At 37.3% G+C, this 17,679-nt stretch overlaps 1 protein-coding gene and 1 long non-coding RNA gene across 2 annotated transcripts; both read right to left on the bottom strand.

Moving 5' to 3' along the window:
- Positions 1 to 519: 519 nt before the first annotated feature.
- On the bottom strand, positions 520 to 2,527 carry LOC134825765 (kelch-like protein 18). Its single transcript, XM_063837971.1, has 5 exons — positions 2,336 to 2,527; positions 2,020 to 2,109; positions 1,824 to 1,911; positions 1,455 to 1,578; positions 520 to 667 (listed from the first exon to the last, which is right to left on the bottom strand). The coding sequence occupies exons 1-5, from the start codon at positions 2,504 to 2,506 to the stop codon at positions 520 to 522; spliced, it is 621 nt and encodes a 206-aa protein (XP_063694041.1). The 5' UTR covers positions 2,507 to 2,527.
- Positions 2,528 to 12,500: 9,973 nt separating this feature from the next.
- LOC134825764 (uncharacterized) lies at positions 12,501 to 16,801 on the bottom strand. The gene is made up of 3 exons (XR_010161606.1): positions 16,552 to 16,801; positions 16,270 to 16,405; positions 12,501 to 12,584 (listed from the first exon to the last, which is right to left on the bottom strand). It is a non-coding gene; the product is annotated as an uncharacterized LOC134825764 (long non-coding RNA).
- Positions 16,802 to 17,679: the final 878 nt, after the last annotated feature.

Below are 17,679 nucleotides of genomic sequence, written 5' to 3'. Positions count from 1 at the left end.
ACCAGCACTTACAGGAACCCGAAGGATCGATAACTAAGGCCAGCGACGGTTAAGGTATTATGCCACACTTTCTTCGCCCGTGGCTCCGCTGTATAGATCATGTACAGCTCCTCATTTAACCCTCACACACGATTTCTCAAGCATTCGGCTGAGTAGACCGGGGGGCTGCATAGGTCCATCGGAACCCTTAGCAGAACGGCAACGCCGCTCACCCTATGGCTAGTGGCACAGGCGGGGATCGAACCTGCAACCTCGTGATTGAGCAGCATATCACGAGTAAGGCAGGTCGACTAACGAACTGCGCCACTAAGCCAGTTTAATCTTTATTTATATTCTTTTGAAATAGATTGATCTGAATTCTGATCTGAAGACTTAATAATTGTTGTTGAAACCTCCGGTTTTTGCAATCACAAGTGACATTTTAAAAAAATTAGTTTTGTGAATAATCATCGTTAAGTTTACACCTGCTCACAGCTTTAAAATTTTCTTTTTGATTAGTAACTTTTACCGTTTCAACCTTCATTTGTTCACATTAACTACCACAGAATGATGATAGTTAAACTGCTGTTTCTCCTTCCTCTGGTCCTGGCTGGAGATGACAGTGGTGACACCCCCGGTGACGGTGGTGACACCCCCGGTGACGGTGGTGACTCCCCCGGTGACTCCCCTGGTGCCGTATGCTATTACGTGACACAGCGTACCAAGTAGGTGACATGCTAAAAGAATATTGCTCAGACTGTTCATGTGGACTTGACGGTGAGTGGGACTGCAAAGAAAAGCCATGCTGTTTGTATGTTGATCCGACGAGTGGAACTGGCGCTACAACACGTGTTTATCCGGGAGGAAGTGCATATGTAAGGCTAATCATAAGGGTGAATTGATGAGTCTGTGCAAAAAAATTGGATGTCCAGACAAATGCTCATACGAGAATTGGGATGGGCTCATAGGATACGCCAAAATAGGAGAGATGATTAACGTTAGATATTCTCCAGATAGTAAGGAAAAAGAATGTCCCAGAATCTGTGAGTGCAAGAAAAATGTCAGGGGCCTGGCTGTGGTGAGCTGTGCTTTTGATGATGGAATTATTTTAAAAGCTTGTGTCCCCCTTTAAGTTTCTAGCAGACAATTAACAGATTCTGTAATTTGTGAGCAAAACGTTCTCGTAGGTCTGGGTGCTTACCAGTAACCATGCTTCAGATACCAATAAAATTTTACCCTGATTGATTTTATTCGCTCCTTACTCAAAGAAAGATTTCGTAAACAAATATGTAAAATGTTATTTTTTGCTTGTACCTGTCAAAACCTGGTTTTATTTTGTTTAGTAATTTATTTCCTACATGATATGTGGTTGATCAAGAAATACCTACGGTATAACAATTAAACAACGGTATAACAATTAAACAACTTAACCTGAAAAGTGAATATTTAAATAAGGAGAGTTGATGTAATCATACCTCATACTGATAAAAGACAAGCGATCAGCTGCCAACACCAGTTCCTGGACGTTGTACACATCTATAGTGACCTGGCCCGTGTATGTGTAGTCTATCAGTATCGACATTATCTCTGGGCTTACTCCTAGTGTGGAATCAAGTTGTGACATTGCGATAGTACCGCAGACACTTTGTCAATATCAGGTGAGCGTTCTTTTAAACATGATTTATAATCAGCTGTTGTCATAAACAAACAATTAATATCTGACTGGAAATTCTTTTTGAAATCTGAGGGCTACAGTTTTGTTTCAAATCATATTCTACAAAAGATCATTCATGTAACAATTTGAGCATGCAAATTTCGAAATCAATTTTTACGGGTTTTCATACCTTTTATTTCGATTTCTTCTTGATTGCACTCAGTCATGCCAGAAAGAAACATGCTGTTGAAGTACCGAGACCTGGCTGCTAGTATTACCTAAAAAACAAATAAGATCACAGCAACATCTCATCACAATAATCATCAGACTGGCAGTTGTTGGAAATAAAAACATCTAAGATTTAATAAAATTAATAGCTGACTTACCTTATGACAGGAAAACTTTGTTGTTCCTGTCACCACAACCACATCGCAGAGCAAATCCTTTTCTTTAAAATCTGACAAGGTATCCAAAAGCTGAAAATAAAGGGGTGTTTAATAATCAATTCTGTTCAAGATATATAATCTTCATTTATAAATACATTTTATTTGTGTACATGATGTAAAAGAGTTTATAAATTTCAATTAAACCTTGTATTGAAAGGGAATTATATATCCAAACTGAACTGAATATTGAATAAGGTTATAAAACAACAAAGTGGATAAAACAAAAAGTAAAATAAAAATCCCTCTCAAAACTTACACTCTGAGAGCTATTAGGCTCCTTATAGACAAAAGAGGCCATCTCACCCATCTCGTTACTCCCAGCTAAAGACAGCGATTGAAGTGGTTCAATGTTTGTTTGCTGTCCCATAGAATCATTGTCGTCATCAAGATTAACTTCAAGGGCCACTTTAGATGTAGGCTGAGTCATACAATCCTAAACGTTTATGAAATTTAGATTATCATAATAATAATAACAAGAATTGCGCCCGTTGTTTCGTTTTGGCGGACGCTAGATTTCCATTCCACATTTACTTTAAATTTAACTATAAGCTCCAATCAGCTCACTTCAATCTTCATGATAATAATATTTCAATTGACAAATTATGCATTAAATACGGGAAACACTTGAAATTCAATTCAATTAAGCTGTAGAACTTAACTTGTATCTGTAATTCAAGAAATTGTAAATGTAAGCAAAGCCAAAGGTAAACTATACTCGTGTACACATCAATACACTACGCGTGCCACGTACAGATTGGGCTCATAACCTAATATTACATATTATACATTACATCTTCACATAGCAATGTGTATACGCGTACTGCGTGACGAGAGGGCTCTGGTTAGACTTAGAGCAACATTACATTGGGGGGGTACCACTGTCCATTTTGTCCATTTTGTCTTTGTCTTTTTTTACATTTTTTTGTGAAGGACAGTGTTTTGGGGACAAAATGGACAATACTAGGGACAAAAGGGACAAAAGGGACAAAAATTTTGGACAAATGAGACAAAAAATTAGACAAGCTCAAATGTAGAGAATGTATATTATATTCTACTCGACATCAACAATTTAGATTTTCATGTCAGTGTTTTGCTGTACTTAGAATCAACTGAAACCACTGAAGGGACTGAAATAAGCAGAATTCATCGACGGCATCACATAAATAAATGTGTACACGGTTCAGTCAATATTTCATTAATCCCATTAATCAAGTGGTGATATCAAAAAAGTCATCATCAAGTTCAGCTCATATGTCAAATGTGAATCAGTGAGCAGGCATATCGGACTAGACCAAGTTGTCTTGAACAGTGAGTACACTAAGGCTGATATATAACCAAGATTGACTTTACTGTTCTGTCTGAATTTACCCAACTTATTAGCTTGTTGGAACTGTGCCTGAACTTATTTTTGCATTTCAACGGATAATTGACCTTATTTTCTTTACTGTCCATTTTGTCCCTGTCTATTTGTCTCGTTTGTCCCTGTCCTTTTTGTCCATTTTGTCCTTTTTGTCCCCGTCTTTTTTGTCTTTTTTGTCCCTATTATCTTTTTTTGTCCCTTTTGTCCCTCTTGTCCCTTTTGTCCCTTTTGTCTTTGTCTTTTTTCAGTTTTTTTTGTGCAGGGATAAAATGGACAGTGGTACCCCCCCCCCCCCTACATTGTATTCGTATACATAGATCACAGGCTATCTATACATCACATCTCCGCAAACAATCCTCGAGCGCGCGCGCAACTTTTTCGTTGCATGGTAACGGACGTAAGGAAGGAAGGAAGGACACACGACATATTTAAACCCACCTATCTTGTTCTCCAAAATCCACGTTTTTCTGCAAAAACCTCCATTCGTAACCTTTCACTATTGCCTTTTTAAAAAAGGGTTAAATGGAAAAAATTGTTGTTAATAACTCAATAGCCCCTACTTGTGGGCACAACAATTCATTTTATTTGGAACTAAAACTGGACTGCCTCTGAGTTTTTTTAAATCCAAGGAATTTTGAGAGAAGCAGGGGCAATGTGATAACCTAACTAAAATTTTACTTCCCGGAAAGAGTGAAATGTGTGTGTAGGCCATTACAACTCACACATCAGGTCATTTTATCCAGATCTGGGTTGTGATGCGCCCAATAATAATATTGGCTGACTCCCGCATAGGTACGTGTACATTTGTCTAGAAAGCTAGAATCACAAGCTACAACACACAGCTTCCCCAAATCAATGAAAATCTTTTTTAAAAAGTTTGCTATGAGACTAATATAACAGTATAACATCATCTTACTATTTAAACTTCTATTGGGGCTTGTTTAGTGTTTAATACACACTTCAGTTAAAAAGTTAAGTGATTATATAGAATGATAAAAATTATGCATTCAACAAAACTCTGAAAAGATTTAAAATATAGCTTCATTCAATATTTCGAAATGGCTACAACCCCTTTCAATAACATTGTTTCTCTAATTCCGCTGAATCTTACATATTCACGGGAAACAATTCAGTATCAACCAATCACGATAAAGCATGGCGAAGATAAAAAGTACATCACGTACACATGGAGTAGACTTTTGAGGTATAATGGATATTATGATTTAAACAAGAATTGCGTCCGTTGTTTCGTTTTGGCGGACGCTAGATTTCCATTCCATATAACTATAATACAATAATACCTTGGCTGTTGAGTGCTGAGGGCGACAATGTGCACGAAAACGAAGCCAAGGTATTATTTACCCTTATCTAGTTTAGAATATAAATGCGGGTTGCTTTTTCAGGTTATATTGTATCCTGAACTATTTTCGTGGCACACCTGTAGCGAGAGCTACAAACAGTGTTTTTAATGAAATGTGCCATGAACTGGATGTTAAGGAATACGGAGATCTAGTATTGAAAAACCTGAACAAGCGATCAGTTTCGAAAGAAAAACTGTGTGATTGGCTGCAAACTGTTTGCTTCATTTTGAATCGTTATGCAGCTCCTCATTTGCAAATGGCTGCGGAGAGAGTAGATAAACAGAACATTTCATTAATTGCGGAGCAGAAAACTGTCATTGATTTGCAGAAGCAGCTCATTGAAAAGAAGGACGAAGAACTCAAGTCTGTCCAAACAACTGTGCAGACAGAGATGAAATCATATTCTTCTGCCCTGAAGAAGACTTGTGCAGCTGCTCTTACGCCAAAGAAGATCTGTACTGCAGTTAAGACAATAGCTGAAAAGGATGAAAGAAGCAGAAACGTCGTAATCTACGGAATAAGTGAATCCGACGGCGAGAAGTTAGAAAACAAAGTTGCTGAAGTTCTTGGTGAGATAAACGAGAAACCTTCATTTCGTGACTGTTGTAGAGTTGGTTTGAAGAGAGCCGGCACATTAATACCACCTACTAAACTATCTCTAAATAGCTCTGATATGGTTACTCGAAGGTGCTGCGAAAAGCGAAACTACTACGCACAAAAGAGGGCTATAAAAGTATCTACATTCAATTAAACAAATAATCAATTAAACAAATAATCAAAGTTTTAGCACATTTTACAGCATAAAATTTAAACAAATGAGAACATATAATGCTCTTAGTGGTAAATGGCCGTTTGTTCTGAGCTGTATGATTTTTTGACAATCAACTAGCGGGGCAAGGAATGTACTGGCTGGTAGCTTCCGCACACACCATAACGCTAGTCTGGTTGATTAGTGACCAAATTAGAGGCGTTGATAGGAAGGCATTATAATTTGTGGGTGTAAGAGGGAATATTTGGCATGCATTATTCTAGCAGCTATTTTGTAACAAATGGTCTTTACGATTATTAAGGACGGTAAGTATTTTGGGTGTTCAATACTAAATCATGGCTAAATGTCTAAGAGGGGTTTAAATTTAAGGGAGAAAAAGAAATGAATATTGGGTTATAATATTAATCATAGATGTCAACCCTGATATAACTATTGTACTAAAATTTTGATCATAATGCTTAGGGTCTTTATTAGAATTCAAATTGGATACAAAAATAGGATATCTTTACACTACACTTACTCACTCACACATCACATTTAACTTGACAGAGGAATACGCTGGCAGAGTAAGTCGATTTGGTCATGAAATTTTGGAGGTCAGGTGGAATCCCTGCAGGAGCCTACGAAAATTTAAGGTTACATATATCAAAGTCTTTATTTGTCCAGTCATACACGGCATGACAATGCTGGTTGGAAAGTAGTGAAGATTTCAGTTTGGTTTTCAGGCAAGAAATACTAACAGAACAATCAAAGATTTTAAGGTTAGGGGTTATTATATTCCATATTTTCGTTGACCTCGTGTTATGGTTGTCTGGGGGATCCGGTTTATTGATAATAAGCATTGGTTTCCTGGAAGAACGAGAATACTCTTCGTACATAGACATAGGAGTAGAAAACTTCATGATCTTGAATAATTCTATGTAGCTATGGTAAGTATAAAGATTTTGTACAGTGAGTATCTCGTTGTTTTTAAACAGAGGTTTAGTGTGCTCCTTTTTATAAAATTTACTATCAAGTTTCTGGTCAGTAAGTGGTCTGGTTCGAACACACGTTTTGAATTTATCCAGGTAGGCTGCTCTATCACCAAACAAGACCCTCAGACAGTACTTCTGTGCAGTGAATATTGAGCTTATACGATTTTTAGCTGCCCCACCCCATGCTGATATGCAGTACGACAGATGGGATTCAAAAAGAGTGTAGTATAACTGTCTGTGGAGAAATTCTGGGAGGGAGCAGCGTAGACGACACAGAGTTGAGGTGGCATGGTTAAGCTTTCGTTTTAGGGCTATTATATGTTCTTCGCATGTTAGATTTTCGTCAATGACGACTCCTAAAAATCTAGCTGACGTTACTCTTTTGATGGGGTAGTTGTCTATATTCATTATGAATTCTTCTTCAACGTTTGCTTCAGTACGTGACTTAGGTCTAAAGTGAATGTAGCAGCATTTTGACATGTTTATGTGAAGCTTGTTAGCCCGCATGTATGTTTGAAGGTTTGAAAGTAGGGCGTTGCTGCGTTCATATGCTTCTTGTGCAGTTTTACCAACAACAAATATGTTGGTGTCATCCGCAAAGGTGACAAACGATCCCAAGCTAGAGCTATTAGAGATATCATTTATGTAAAGTAGGAATAAAAGGGGTCCGAGAATTGACCCCTGGGGAACCCCAAATTTTATTGGAAGTAGGTCGGACTTTTCTCCTACAACATCAGTGTACTGGAATCGATTAGTTAGGTAGCTCTTGATCAGATCGTTTGCCACGCCACGGATGCCATACCTTTCTAGTTTGGTAAGTAATGTTGAGTGATCTATAGTATCGAAAGCTTGCCCAGACAGATCAGTGGAAGAAAGGAGAGCTTACAAGAATCTCTGGGAGGAATTAAAAGAGAAGAGGAAAGCAGAGCCTAACAGAGTTCATTTCATAAGGAACAATAAAATTGTCAGCTCTGATAAGAACAGTGTATCAGCCTCGTCTGAAGAAATTTGAACTGTTTCACATTCTTCGCCACACATTTATTTTATCACAATTTTGTTTCACACTTTTAAAAATCATATCGGGGCCATATAATTGCGGGCACGTTTTACTGTACAGTACCGTGTTTGGTCTCCCGTCAGATTTTACAGACGGGGGCAATAATTTATTCGAGTTTATTTCATAATACGTTGTAATTGCTGTACTCTGTAAAGTTTGAAAAGTATTTAATTTAAAAAAATTAAATCCTTTACATAGTAAAAGTAGTTGACGGATGTTACTCGTCTAAATTTCTTCGAAGTAGCGCGCGCCGCTTTCTTCTCGAAATAGCAAGTGCTACGAAGTAGCGCGCGCCGGGCCAGATCATTAACAATGGTCAATAAAAGTAGCCGATTTGATTTGTTGGCTCTAAATTTATATTTAGAAATCTGATATTTTTATAATCTGATTATATTTTTATTTTGTAGCGCGATGCACTACTGGGTCGCGCGCGCATCAAATAATGCTTCTCGCAACCACCGTATGCAGATCGGCGAGATGCGAAGGATTGACATGTCGTGAATCAAATTTTTATTATTATAACTGCATTACCACTTTTATCCTTTTTCTCCTCTAAAAAGAGCTAACAATAATTGTTTTACCTGGGGACCTCAGGCTATCATGTTTATAAACATATAGAATACATATAAACGAATAGAGGTTAGGCGGAATGACAGGCTGAGCGCGGCCCAGTAATAATTGTTGTTCTCAATAAAAATAATGTAATTTTTTAACATTTTAGTATATTTTTCATTTTTGAAATGAAAATAGTTTTTTTTTTAAATAAAAATAATTTTTACTGTCCCTGTATTTAAATAATCAGTAAACGTTGATTTAATTTCGGTCGAGTTATACAAACAATTTTATACATTATACATCATTAAAATGATTAAAAAACTGTTCTGTCGATCGTTTTTCCCAAATATGAGGCTAAACTGTAACATGTAAGTAGAGCGCCATTGTCATACGTTGTATGACCCACCGCGCACGAAGTGCGCGGCTCCCCTCGTATCGTCAGGACGATAAAGTGAAACGACCGTGGGGGTCGCAACGTGATACAAAAGCGCCATCGACAGTGAGCAGCGCGTGCCGACTATGTAGCGTAGGATGGTTTTTTAGCGCTAATTTTGAATTTCGGCCAGCACAAAATTCTTGATACAATTACTGGGCCGCGCTCAGCCTGTCATTCCGCCAAATCTCTGTTTATGAACATAATAGCCTGAGGTTCCCAGATAAGATACAAGTGTGTATTGAGTAACCTTCCCTTAATCCAATTTTAACAAAAATTTGTCAGCTTACTTACATCATACATACTTTCACATAGCCATGTGTCTACGCGTACTGCGTGACGCGCTTGTTTCACGGCGGTCGCGCGCTACTGCAAGCGAGAGGGCTCTGGTTAGAGCAAATACATACTTACAAAGAAGCTGTCCGAAAAATTTTACTGGGCCGCGCTCAGCTGCAGCCACCCCACACCCCCTGATATTGAAATTTGGTACAGTGGTTCCTTGGACAATTACCCACCGCGAGCTGATTACTCGTGAGGTCGAAATGGGCGCTGGGTGCGATATTTCTGAAATTTTGCCTGTTGGTTCGGTGGATGATTTTAGCCACAGCGCCTTAAAATTAGCAAGATCGCAGGTAATCACACAAAGTTACAGCTAATTTAGTGATGTAAACACTCGTCGCAATATACTGGAATTGAATCGAGCGCTTACTGCGCGTTGTTATGGTTACTAAGCGTGTGGTCATTGTGAATTGAGCGCGCATAGCGTTGATGATCGAAAATGCTTGCTTATTTGTTATGTGAACTCGGCGTGTTGTAAATTTATCTACACAATTGTCACATAGACAAACTATCAGTATTATTGATTGTATTCACAGTATAGTAAATGCGACGTATGTCAAGGCTATAATGTTCATAAACAGGACTGTAATTTTCATAAACCGAATAGAGATTTGTCAGAATTACAGGCTGATTGCCGCTCAGTAAATGTAATATAAAGCCCCCGGCAGTTGAAACCAACTTGAATCGATGCATTTTCGGACACTGATTCAGAGTCACCTTTTAAGACACAGGGTTAAAATGCTTGCCTGAGAAAAAAAAACCAGTCTAGCTACAGCTTGTTCTACAGTGTACAGTTAAACCGCAGTTATTCTTATGAATATGTTTATGAACAGTGGCCAAAATTATCTGCTTTTGGGGCTCGGGCGAAAATTCCATTCATTAGTGTTAGTATAGCCAAATAGAAGAAAAAGAACAGTTTAATGGGGAAGAATTCATTAGTTACTAAATTCAAATTTATCAATTAAACAATTTAGATTTACTCTCACATAATATATCGTATCACTACTGACAGTAGATCTAATTTCTCGTTCGATCTGATTTACATCTTGGTGACAGTAAAGGCCCAAACTTTGACCAGAATTGCATGTAAACCTGCCTTCTTTGAGTTTGTGAGAAAGTACGATGGAATTCACCCCAGCGCTCCTTATCAATTTTAAAGTGTCGGACACTCCACAAATTAGATATTGCGCACACAATCCGGTGAACGCTCTTTTTAGCCTGTACACTACTGTGTACCCCGGTTAACAGCAACAAATTTCAAACTATCCATTTTAATATTTAGTACCCTTCACTTGTATTTAATTTGTCTAAGTGAAAACAGGGTATATATGAGGAATGAGGGTGAACTTGAGTAATCAGTACATGAACATTATTGGTGTAGTACATTAGGCCCATGCCCCATATTGACGGGTTTTTTCTAGTTTTTTCTAATTTAATATTCTAGTTATTACTTATTCAAATTGTTCAATTATAATGTAAATGAAAGTTGCAGCTTTCAATATGAGAATACCAGTTTTGGTCCCGGTCATCCCGAAAAAATTGTATTGTTGGTCCCGGTCCTGGTCCCGGTAAGATAGAAATCCCAGAAATTATTGGTCCCGGTCCCGGTCACGGTAAATTGATAATCTCAGTCCCGGTCCCGGTCAAGTCACATTTTGTATCCCGGTCCCGGTCCCGGTCAGGCCTAAAATCATGTCCCGGTCACCTCCTGATCTGAAGTTTGATGACTAGAAAACAGTGAATACAATTAATGTTTATTAATATTATTATCGAACTTCATATTATATTGTTTATCCTAAGTAAAGATCTGATAACTCTACAACAGGGATCGGTTGAACTATAAATGGAAACAATTTAAATACTGAAACATAAACTAGTGTTAACATCTTACTATATATAAAGCGAGACGATATATATATATATATATATATCTGTGCCATTTTACTGACACCACGGCATCAACTTTAACGCGACTTTCCGCAAAAACCGTAAAAGATATACAACTGGAACTTTTTTGGCTGGGTCAAATGCTTTAATGGCCTTCAAATCGGCATGAAAAAATAAAAAATTGGCCAAGGAATAATGATTTTAGAGCCGAAAATTTGGGCCCCCAAGTGGTGTCAAAAACGCCGATTAAATAGGTAATAATTATTTTAGTATTTTGAGTCTTGACACCGTTTAGGGTTAATTTATACGGGTTCCTGCTAGTATCTATAATACGTTAACTTAAAACTTAATTACATCAACTTGCAAGATTTAAAAAATTTTCCCTATAAAATACAGAGGCAATATCAAATATGGTACAGTTCAGTCAAATGAAAAAATCTGTTTGTTGATGGCACTGAAGAATATTTTGAAAAAAGCTACGATGAAAGTTGAAGGAACAGTTAAAGGAACACTATACCAATTTCAGAATGTAAATTTTCGTGTTTAGATATCATACTTTATAAGGTATAAAGTTTCGTATTATTAATCAAAAGTTGGTGTAATATCACACGTAACACGTTTTAGATATTAAACAGAAGAAAGTTTTTTGTCCTAGATCAAGAGCTGCTCATTTCTCACAAGCAGTGTGGTCGGGGTTCTGTTCTTCGATTCTTGCTGCCTTTGTCTTTCGCACGCAAGTAGGAGTACCCTGAGGATTAGAGGCAATAATAATAATAACGCTTTATTTGTATACCGCTTAGGCCGTATAATCAACCATGAATTATTAAAATTTTATAGTTCTACAATTGGAACCTGCGACTTGTTTTGCAGTGAATCACAATCCAGACGAAATGTGTAATTTTAAAAAGTATAGGTACACACCTGTCCGTAGTTTCTCGTACATCACGCGTGACGTCCGGCTAGAAGGAGTTTCTCCCAGGTCTGCTGTCTAGGAAGAGAGAATGGGAGATGAGAGCTGTTTGAGCTTTATGACTTCACTTAACAGCCAGAGGTGCCATAAGCTAACTCGTCGTAAATTGCGAGCTCTGGCAGGTATCCTCGGGTGATTGTCAGATGAGATGGTGGTCCAAAAGAAACTGCTGGGAGCCTGACAGAAACCCGTATTGCAAGCCCCGAAACGGTGTCAGGTTTGTGACTGAAGATTCTGATCAAGCTCAGGGTTGAGTCTACACAGTTTCGCCACTTGCCGATGCCAGTTGATGCGACAGGACACTGATTTAAGTGAGAAGTTGTGTCTAAGAAACAGCGTGTGGTTCGGGTGCCGGTTGAACGCATGTAATAGGGAGGGTATATCCGTATTTCGCTGCTAGGAGGTGGTCCGCAGATTGCGTGAAGATGCCTACTTTTAAACCTATCAATAAGTTCAATAGGTAGGTGCTAGTGATGCAGTCCTTGACCCGGAAGCTAAGGCTTCCCCGTTTCTCGCTCATTTGTGCTCCGATGTTCTTGTGACCTCTGCAGGGGTCAAGTGCAGGATGAGGGACATGGCCGACCAGGAGAAGGTTGTTTTTGAGAGGTATTTTTACCCTTGGAAATCTCTCGACCCAAACGATGCCAAATTCTGCCTCCGAGCACCTGTACTTTGTAGGGGGTCAGCGAGCCATTTCATGTCTATTGTTCAATGTCGTTGAGTACAGGGGAAATTAGCTGCTGTCTACTGCCGTTATTCTCCAATTCTTAGAGTTCGTCTTTCGCACGTGAGTAAGTTTCCTGGGGAAAATAAATAGTCAACCAAAAATTATTAATAATAAACATAGATGGACTTCCCACAATTATAACCAGTAAATCTGACACCTGCTAGCTGGCGTAAATTTAAAATTTAACACGCAGTGCGCGCGCCGCGCGCTAAAAATATCTCAAATTTGAAAACTGATGTGGTTATTACCGAAAATCGAATTCGCGCCAGCCGCCATCAGAAGATGCAGTAGATGAATTCATAAATTTGGAACATAGGCACATCACAGTATTGGCCGTATTTGAGTGCTGGGAAGGCTCAGTTCGGATTTCTAAGATGGATATAGCCGTAAGCTAGGCCTAGGAACCATAAAAAGTCGTATAAAACTACCCATGGAATGACCAGAAATGAACGAAAATGAACATTCTTCTCAAAGTGCTCAGAATGGTTTAAAATGGGTCGGAAAGTGTTTATATTAGTCCTAGGACCACTCAAACCAAGTTTGAGAATCATTGCATGTCTAGAACCGATGTTACCAATGTTCCAAAATGTCCCAATTTTGGCACAATAATCCTCCTGAGAATCCAGATTTTTGGAACATGGGCACATCGAAGTATTGGCTGCATTTAAGTGCTGGGAAGCCTCAATTCGGTTTTCTAAGATGGATGTAGGTAAAAACTAGGCCTAAGAGCCATCAAAACTCAAATAACATTACCCAGGTTCATGGAATGTATGGAAAATGAACAAAAATGAAAATAGTAGTTGAGATGGTGGAAACATTTGATACAATTTTGGAAACATGCTTTTACAGCCGTATTTATGCTTGTACTGACTTGGACACGTTCATAAAAAGGTGGCACTAGAGATTGATTTTCACTGCCAAAATTGTGTGAAGCATTTTAAAATACTTGTATCTCAAGGAGTATGCTATGAAAGTTAACCAAATTTTAATGTGGTCCAAAAATATTCAAATGTCACATAATAAAGTCATTCATCTCTTTATATCTGTTAATTGTGCAGATATGAGCCAGAAATCACAAAATATTCATTTCTTGCACCTCTAATGATGAATTTACATTCTGTGAGTGTGTCCTGCTTCTCAATGTGATTATTGAACCTTTTTGAGATAGCTGAGTGTTAAAAGTGCAAAGAATCACCGGTTAAATGTGGAGTTACGATGCAATTATCACATACAGGGTTAATTCTGACTAAGTATTTTAGAATGATGAATGTGATATGAATATCAACGGAATGATTGTAACAATGAACTCTATCAATCACAATTATATCATGCTAACTAATATTTAGAGAATTTAGATGGTTAAAAGTGCCATAATGAGTCAAAAATCACATAAATGAGCATGTATTGAAATGATGCTGTATCAGGGGAATGTACACTGTCCATTTGAACACTGTCCATTAGTACTCCGATGAAAAAGCGATGAATGTCGATTTGCCGTGATTCTAGCTTTGTGTGTTATTGTGTGATTTCAATGCACGGCAATGAAGGTACCACGATCTGGCAGACAAACATGTCTGAACAGACATAGCGAGTCAGATCTGGTTCAGGAAATTTTATCGTTAAAGAGATATTCATATTTCATATGAATCAATACTCAGGTTTCTAATTTTGGACTCGCCCGGGGTTTGATTATGATACTTTGAGGAATGACATTTGATTTATAAGTTGATTTCAAATCCCCTATGGGTACCAGAAATACTGGTTTCACAACAACAACATCACTTTTTGGCTCTATATCAGGTTGGTATTCATAGTAAATCTGCAGTAATTTGTTGTGACACTGCACTTGTTTATGGTCATGGAGAAGTTCGTTATTAGAGTAATAGTGGAATCAATAATCACAAAACACTGATTTTAAACGATTAAACTAGGCAAGTACTTTTACTACTCAAGCCATGATAATTTTGTCTCCATACTGTGACAAATGAATCAATCAGTTACGTATAATACTTAATTGAATTTTTGAAAGTGATTATCGATTCATTACCTTTCTTTTCAAAATGTCATTACAACTTGAACATTACATATGATTCAATTGTCATACTTTAAAGAAAATTACATAGTTGGTAGCCAGATTTGTGTGATTTTTGAATCATTTAACCACCCAGATCAAAAATTATCGCTCAAAGGCCTTCAATATGGTATAAGCTTAGACATGGATTCAAAAATCACATAATAAGAACCATAGAATGGATATATGTTGTCATATTGTGCACTTAATTTAAGGCTTACTATAGTGAGACTTAATAGCGCACCAATAACGAAAATGTGATTTTTGAATCATATTAACTGGTTTTAATACTATTTAATACTATTTTGTACCCTGAAAAATGATAGAAAGCCAATAAAAACGTAAGATGATTCAATAATCACTGCTAAAAATAGGCTCATTTCCAATGTTTAAGTTGTGATTTTTGAATCATTTTGGCACCAATAACAATTTCAGATAAGACATTTTATTCCTTACATGCATTATAGTCACCATATCAATTTTGGCGTCTTTGTGAATAGTACTTTTCAGATTATCTAGTGTTGATTCATCTTGCATTTCTAATTGTGTGATTTTTGAATCATTGGCACACAAATAACGATAACTCCTGTGATATAAGCACTACAGACTCCGTGATTTCAGGATCATGAAATTTAATCGAATTTCTAAAGGTATAGATAGATATATCAACCAACAAAGAGCAATGACCATTTTTAAAACTCATTTAAAAAAATCAATCTCTAGTGCCACCTTTTTTTGAACGTGTCCACTTGGAATCTATCTGGTATGGTAGAAGGACACATGTACTAACATTTCCAGCCACTTAGAAGTGTAAAATACTCCCCTGGTTCTTGGAATGAACGAAATGAACACAAAATGAACATTTTCCTAGAATCCCCTGAATTGGGCTAAAACCAATTGGAATCGGTCGGTATTGATACCAGGAGTGTCCCTGAGAAGTTTGGTGTGCCTAGCATGTTCAGAAAGGGCTCTGGGGCAATGTTTCTATTTTGGTTTCAGAGTAGTTGAGATGGTGGAAACATTTGACACAAATTTAGAAACATGCTTTTTAGCGGTAATTATGCCTGGACTGGCATGGAATCGATATGGTATGGTAGAGGGGCATATTGTTTACTAACATGTTCAGCAACTCAGAAGTTTTTTTCTTTGAAATGTAATACTCCACCGAAGGGATAGGGTGCGTCAAGAATCATCCAGTTTCACATCGAAAGCACTATTTTCACACATCAAATTGTGACATTTTTTGTTCAACTTTAAAAAAACCTTTTTAGTGCAAAATGATCCCCTGGTTCATGAAATGAACAAAAATGAACTTTACCCTAAAATCGCCTAAACTGAGTTGAAGGCGATCAGAATCGATTGGTATCGATACCAGGAGTGTCCTTGAAAAGTTTGGTGGCCCTAGCATCCTCAGAAAAGGCTTTGTGGGCAATGTTCCATTTTGGTTTCAGAGAAGTTGGGATTCTGGAACAGAATTGAGACAAATTTGGAACAGGCTTTTTGGGCAGTAATTATGCCTTGGCTGACTTAAAATCGATCTGGTATGGTGGAGGGGTATATTAACTACATTTTTGAGTGTTTTCAAATTAAAGATTTCAAAGCCAGATTTTCGGCTTAAGTTAGCTGGGACATGCCTAAATTGTATATGCTTTGATCGTGATCGGGTTTTCAAAAATAAACGATTTACCTTTCGCATATGATGGACTTTTTCCCGAAGAAGGTGGGTATTTTATCCTTGTAGTTTTCCAGAGAAGGACGTAGTCTTTTCCACATCTCTGTCATCAGAGAAGTCCTCTCGATTAAACGGTCCCTGTTTGGCACTCCTGAGATAATTGACTGTCTTATACACAATGGTTTTACCGTTTACAACATTTGCAGTAATATTTATTACCGAATTTAATTAGAATTTAACCCATACATTTTAAACACATGAACTGCTGTATCAGTAACCATCAAAATAGAGACAAACCTATGAATTTGATGTTTATCTTGTTAAGTGGGAGATTAACCTCTTCTTGACACAAAATACCCAGTCGTCTCCTGAGATCTCCGACATGACAGAGGAAGCTACTGTCGAGTTCGATATTACAGCTAACCTAAGATAGTCAAACTGAGTGGGATCAATTTTAAGCATTACAAATCAGCAGTTATCAAGCAAATGTGATGAAAGAGCCATTATTGAAATGTAAGGCAGATCTAGAGCTAGGAATGTGTTTCGGGGCATCAAAGAATAAGTATCTGTGTACTGTTCTTTACCATACCATTTAAACGATTTAATACATGGAAGTATCACAATAATATACTTTTCCAAAAACATAAACACATTTAAAAAAAGGCTCGAATGGGTTATCGATATTTCCATATGATGCAGGATTGAAATAATCTGTTTAGGAGTAATACGTTCAAATTCGATCCTGATCTACAAAAGTGTAACATGATAGCAAAATCCGCTGTGCTTTTCTATACTAGAACAAGTTTTAGTAGCACATCACAGCTTAAAGGCAGTAACACTAAATCGATTACATTATATAACCTCTCAAGATCATTTAGTAATATCTGTATTCCAATGTGCAACGAAACAGCTTCTATACTACTTTACTACTTCTATACTAGGTACTTTACTATCAACTAGATATACGGTTTGAGCATTGAAGCTCTATGCTGTGAGCAGCAACGAAAAGAAATGGGATTGCAATATATCGACTCACTTGTGAAAATAATGATTAAATCTCAAATCTCCTAATATAATTACGATTTCTAACTGCGCGGCGTAGTGCGTACTTTGAAATCCAAATAAAAATTATTTTTGATCAAAATATTGGAAAACAAAATTACAACATGATTCAAATCTTGTGTAAAAAAATGTGATAAACAATATGCTGTTAAAAACTTTCGTGAAAAATTTTAAAAAGCATGATTTCCACCCGATTATGTGAAGTTATCATTTTTATGACTTTTACAGGTTATAATTTTTGTCAAGAGCTTAGCCATTTGTCAAAATTTAGGTCATGGTATCATGTTATGTGACTATACAATGAGATTATAATCCGTTGATGCATAATATCTTGGAGTTTATCAGGGGATAAAATTATTTGTA

This window comes from Bolinopsis microptera, unplaced genomic scaffold (genome assembly GCF_026151205.1).
Source record: "Bolinopsis microptera isolate Bmic1 unplaced genomic scaffold, MBARI_Bmic_1.0 sca67, whole genome shotgun sequence".
NCBI classification, from domain to species: domain Eukaryota; kingdom Metazoa; phylum Ctenophora; class Tentaculata; order Lobata; family Bolinopsidae; genus Bolinopsis; species Bolinopsis microptera.
This window is presented reverse-complemented; position numbering and strand designations above follow the sequence as displayed.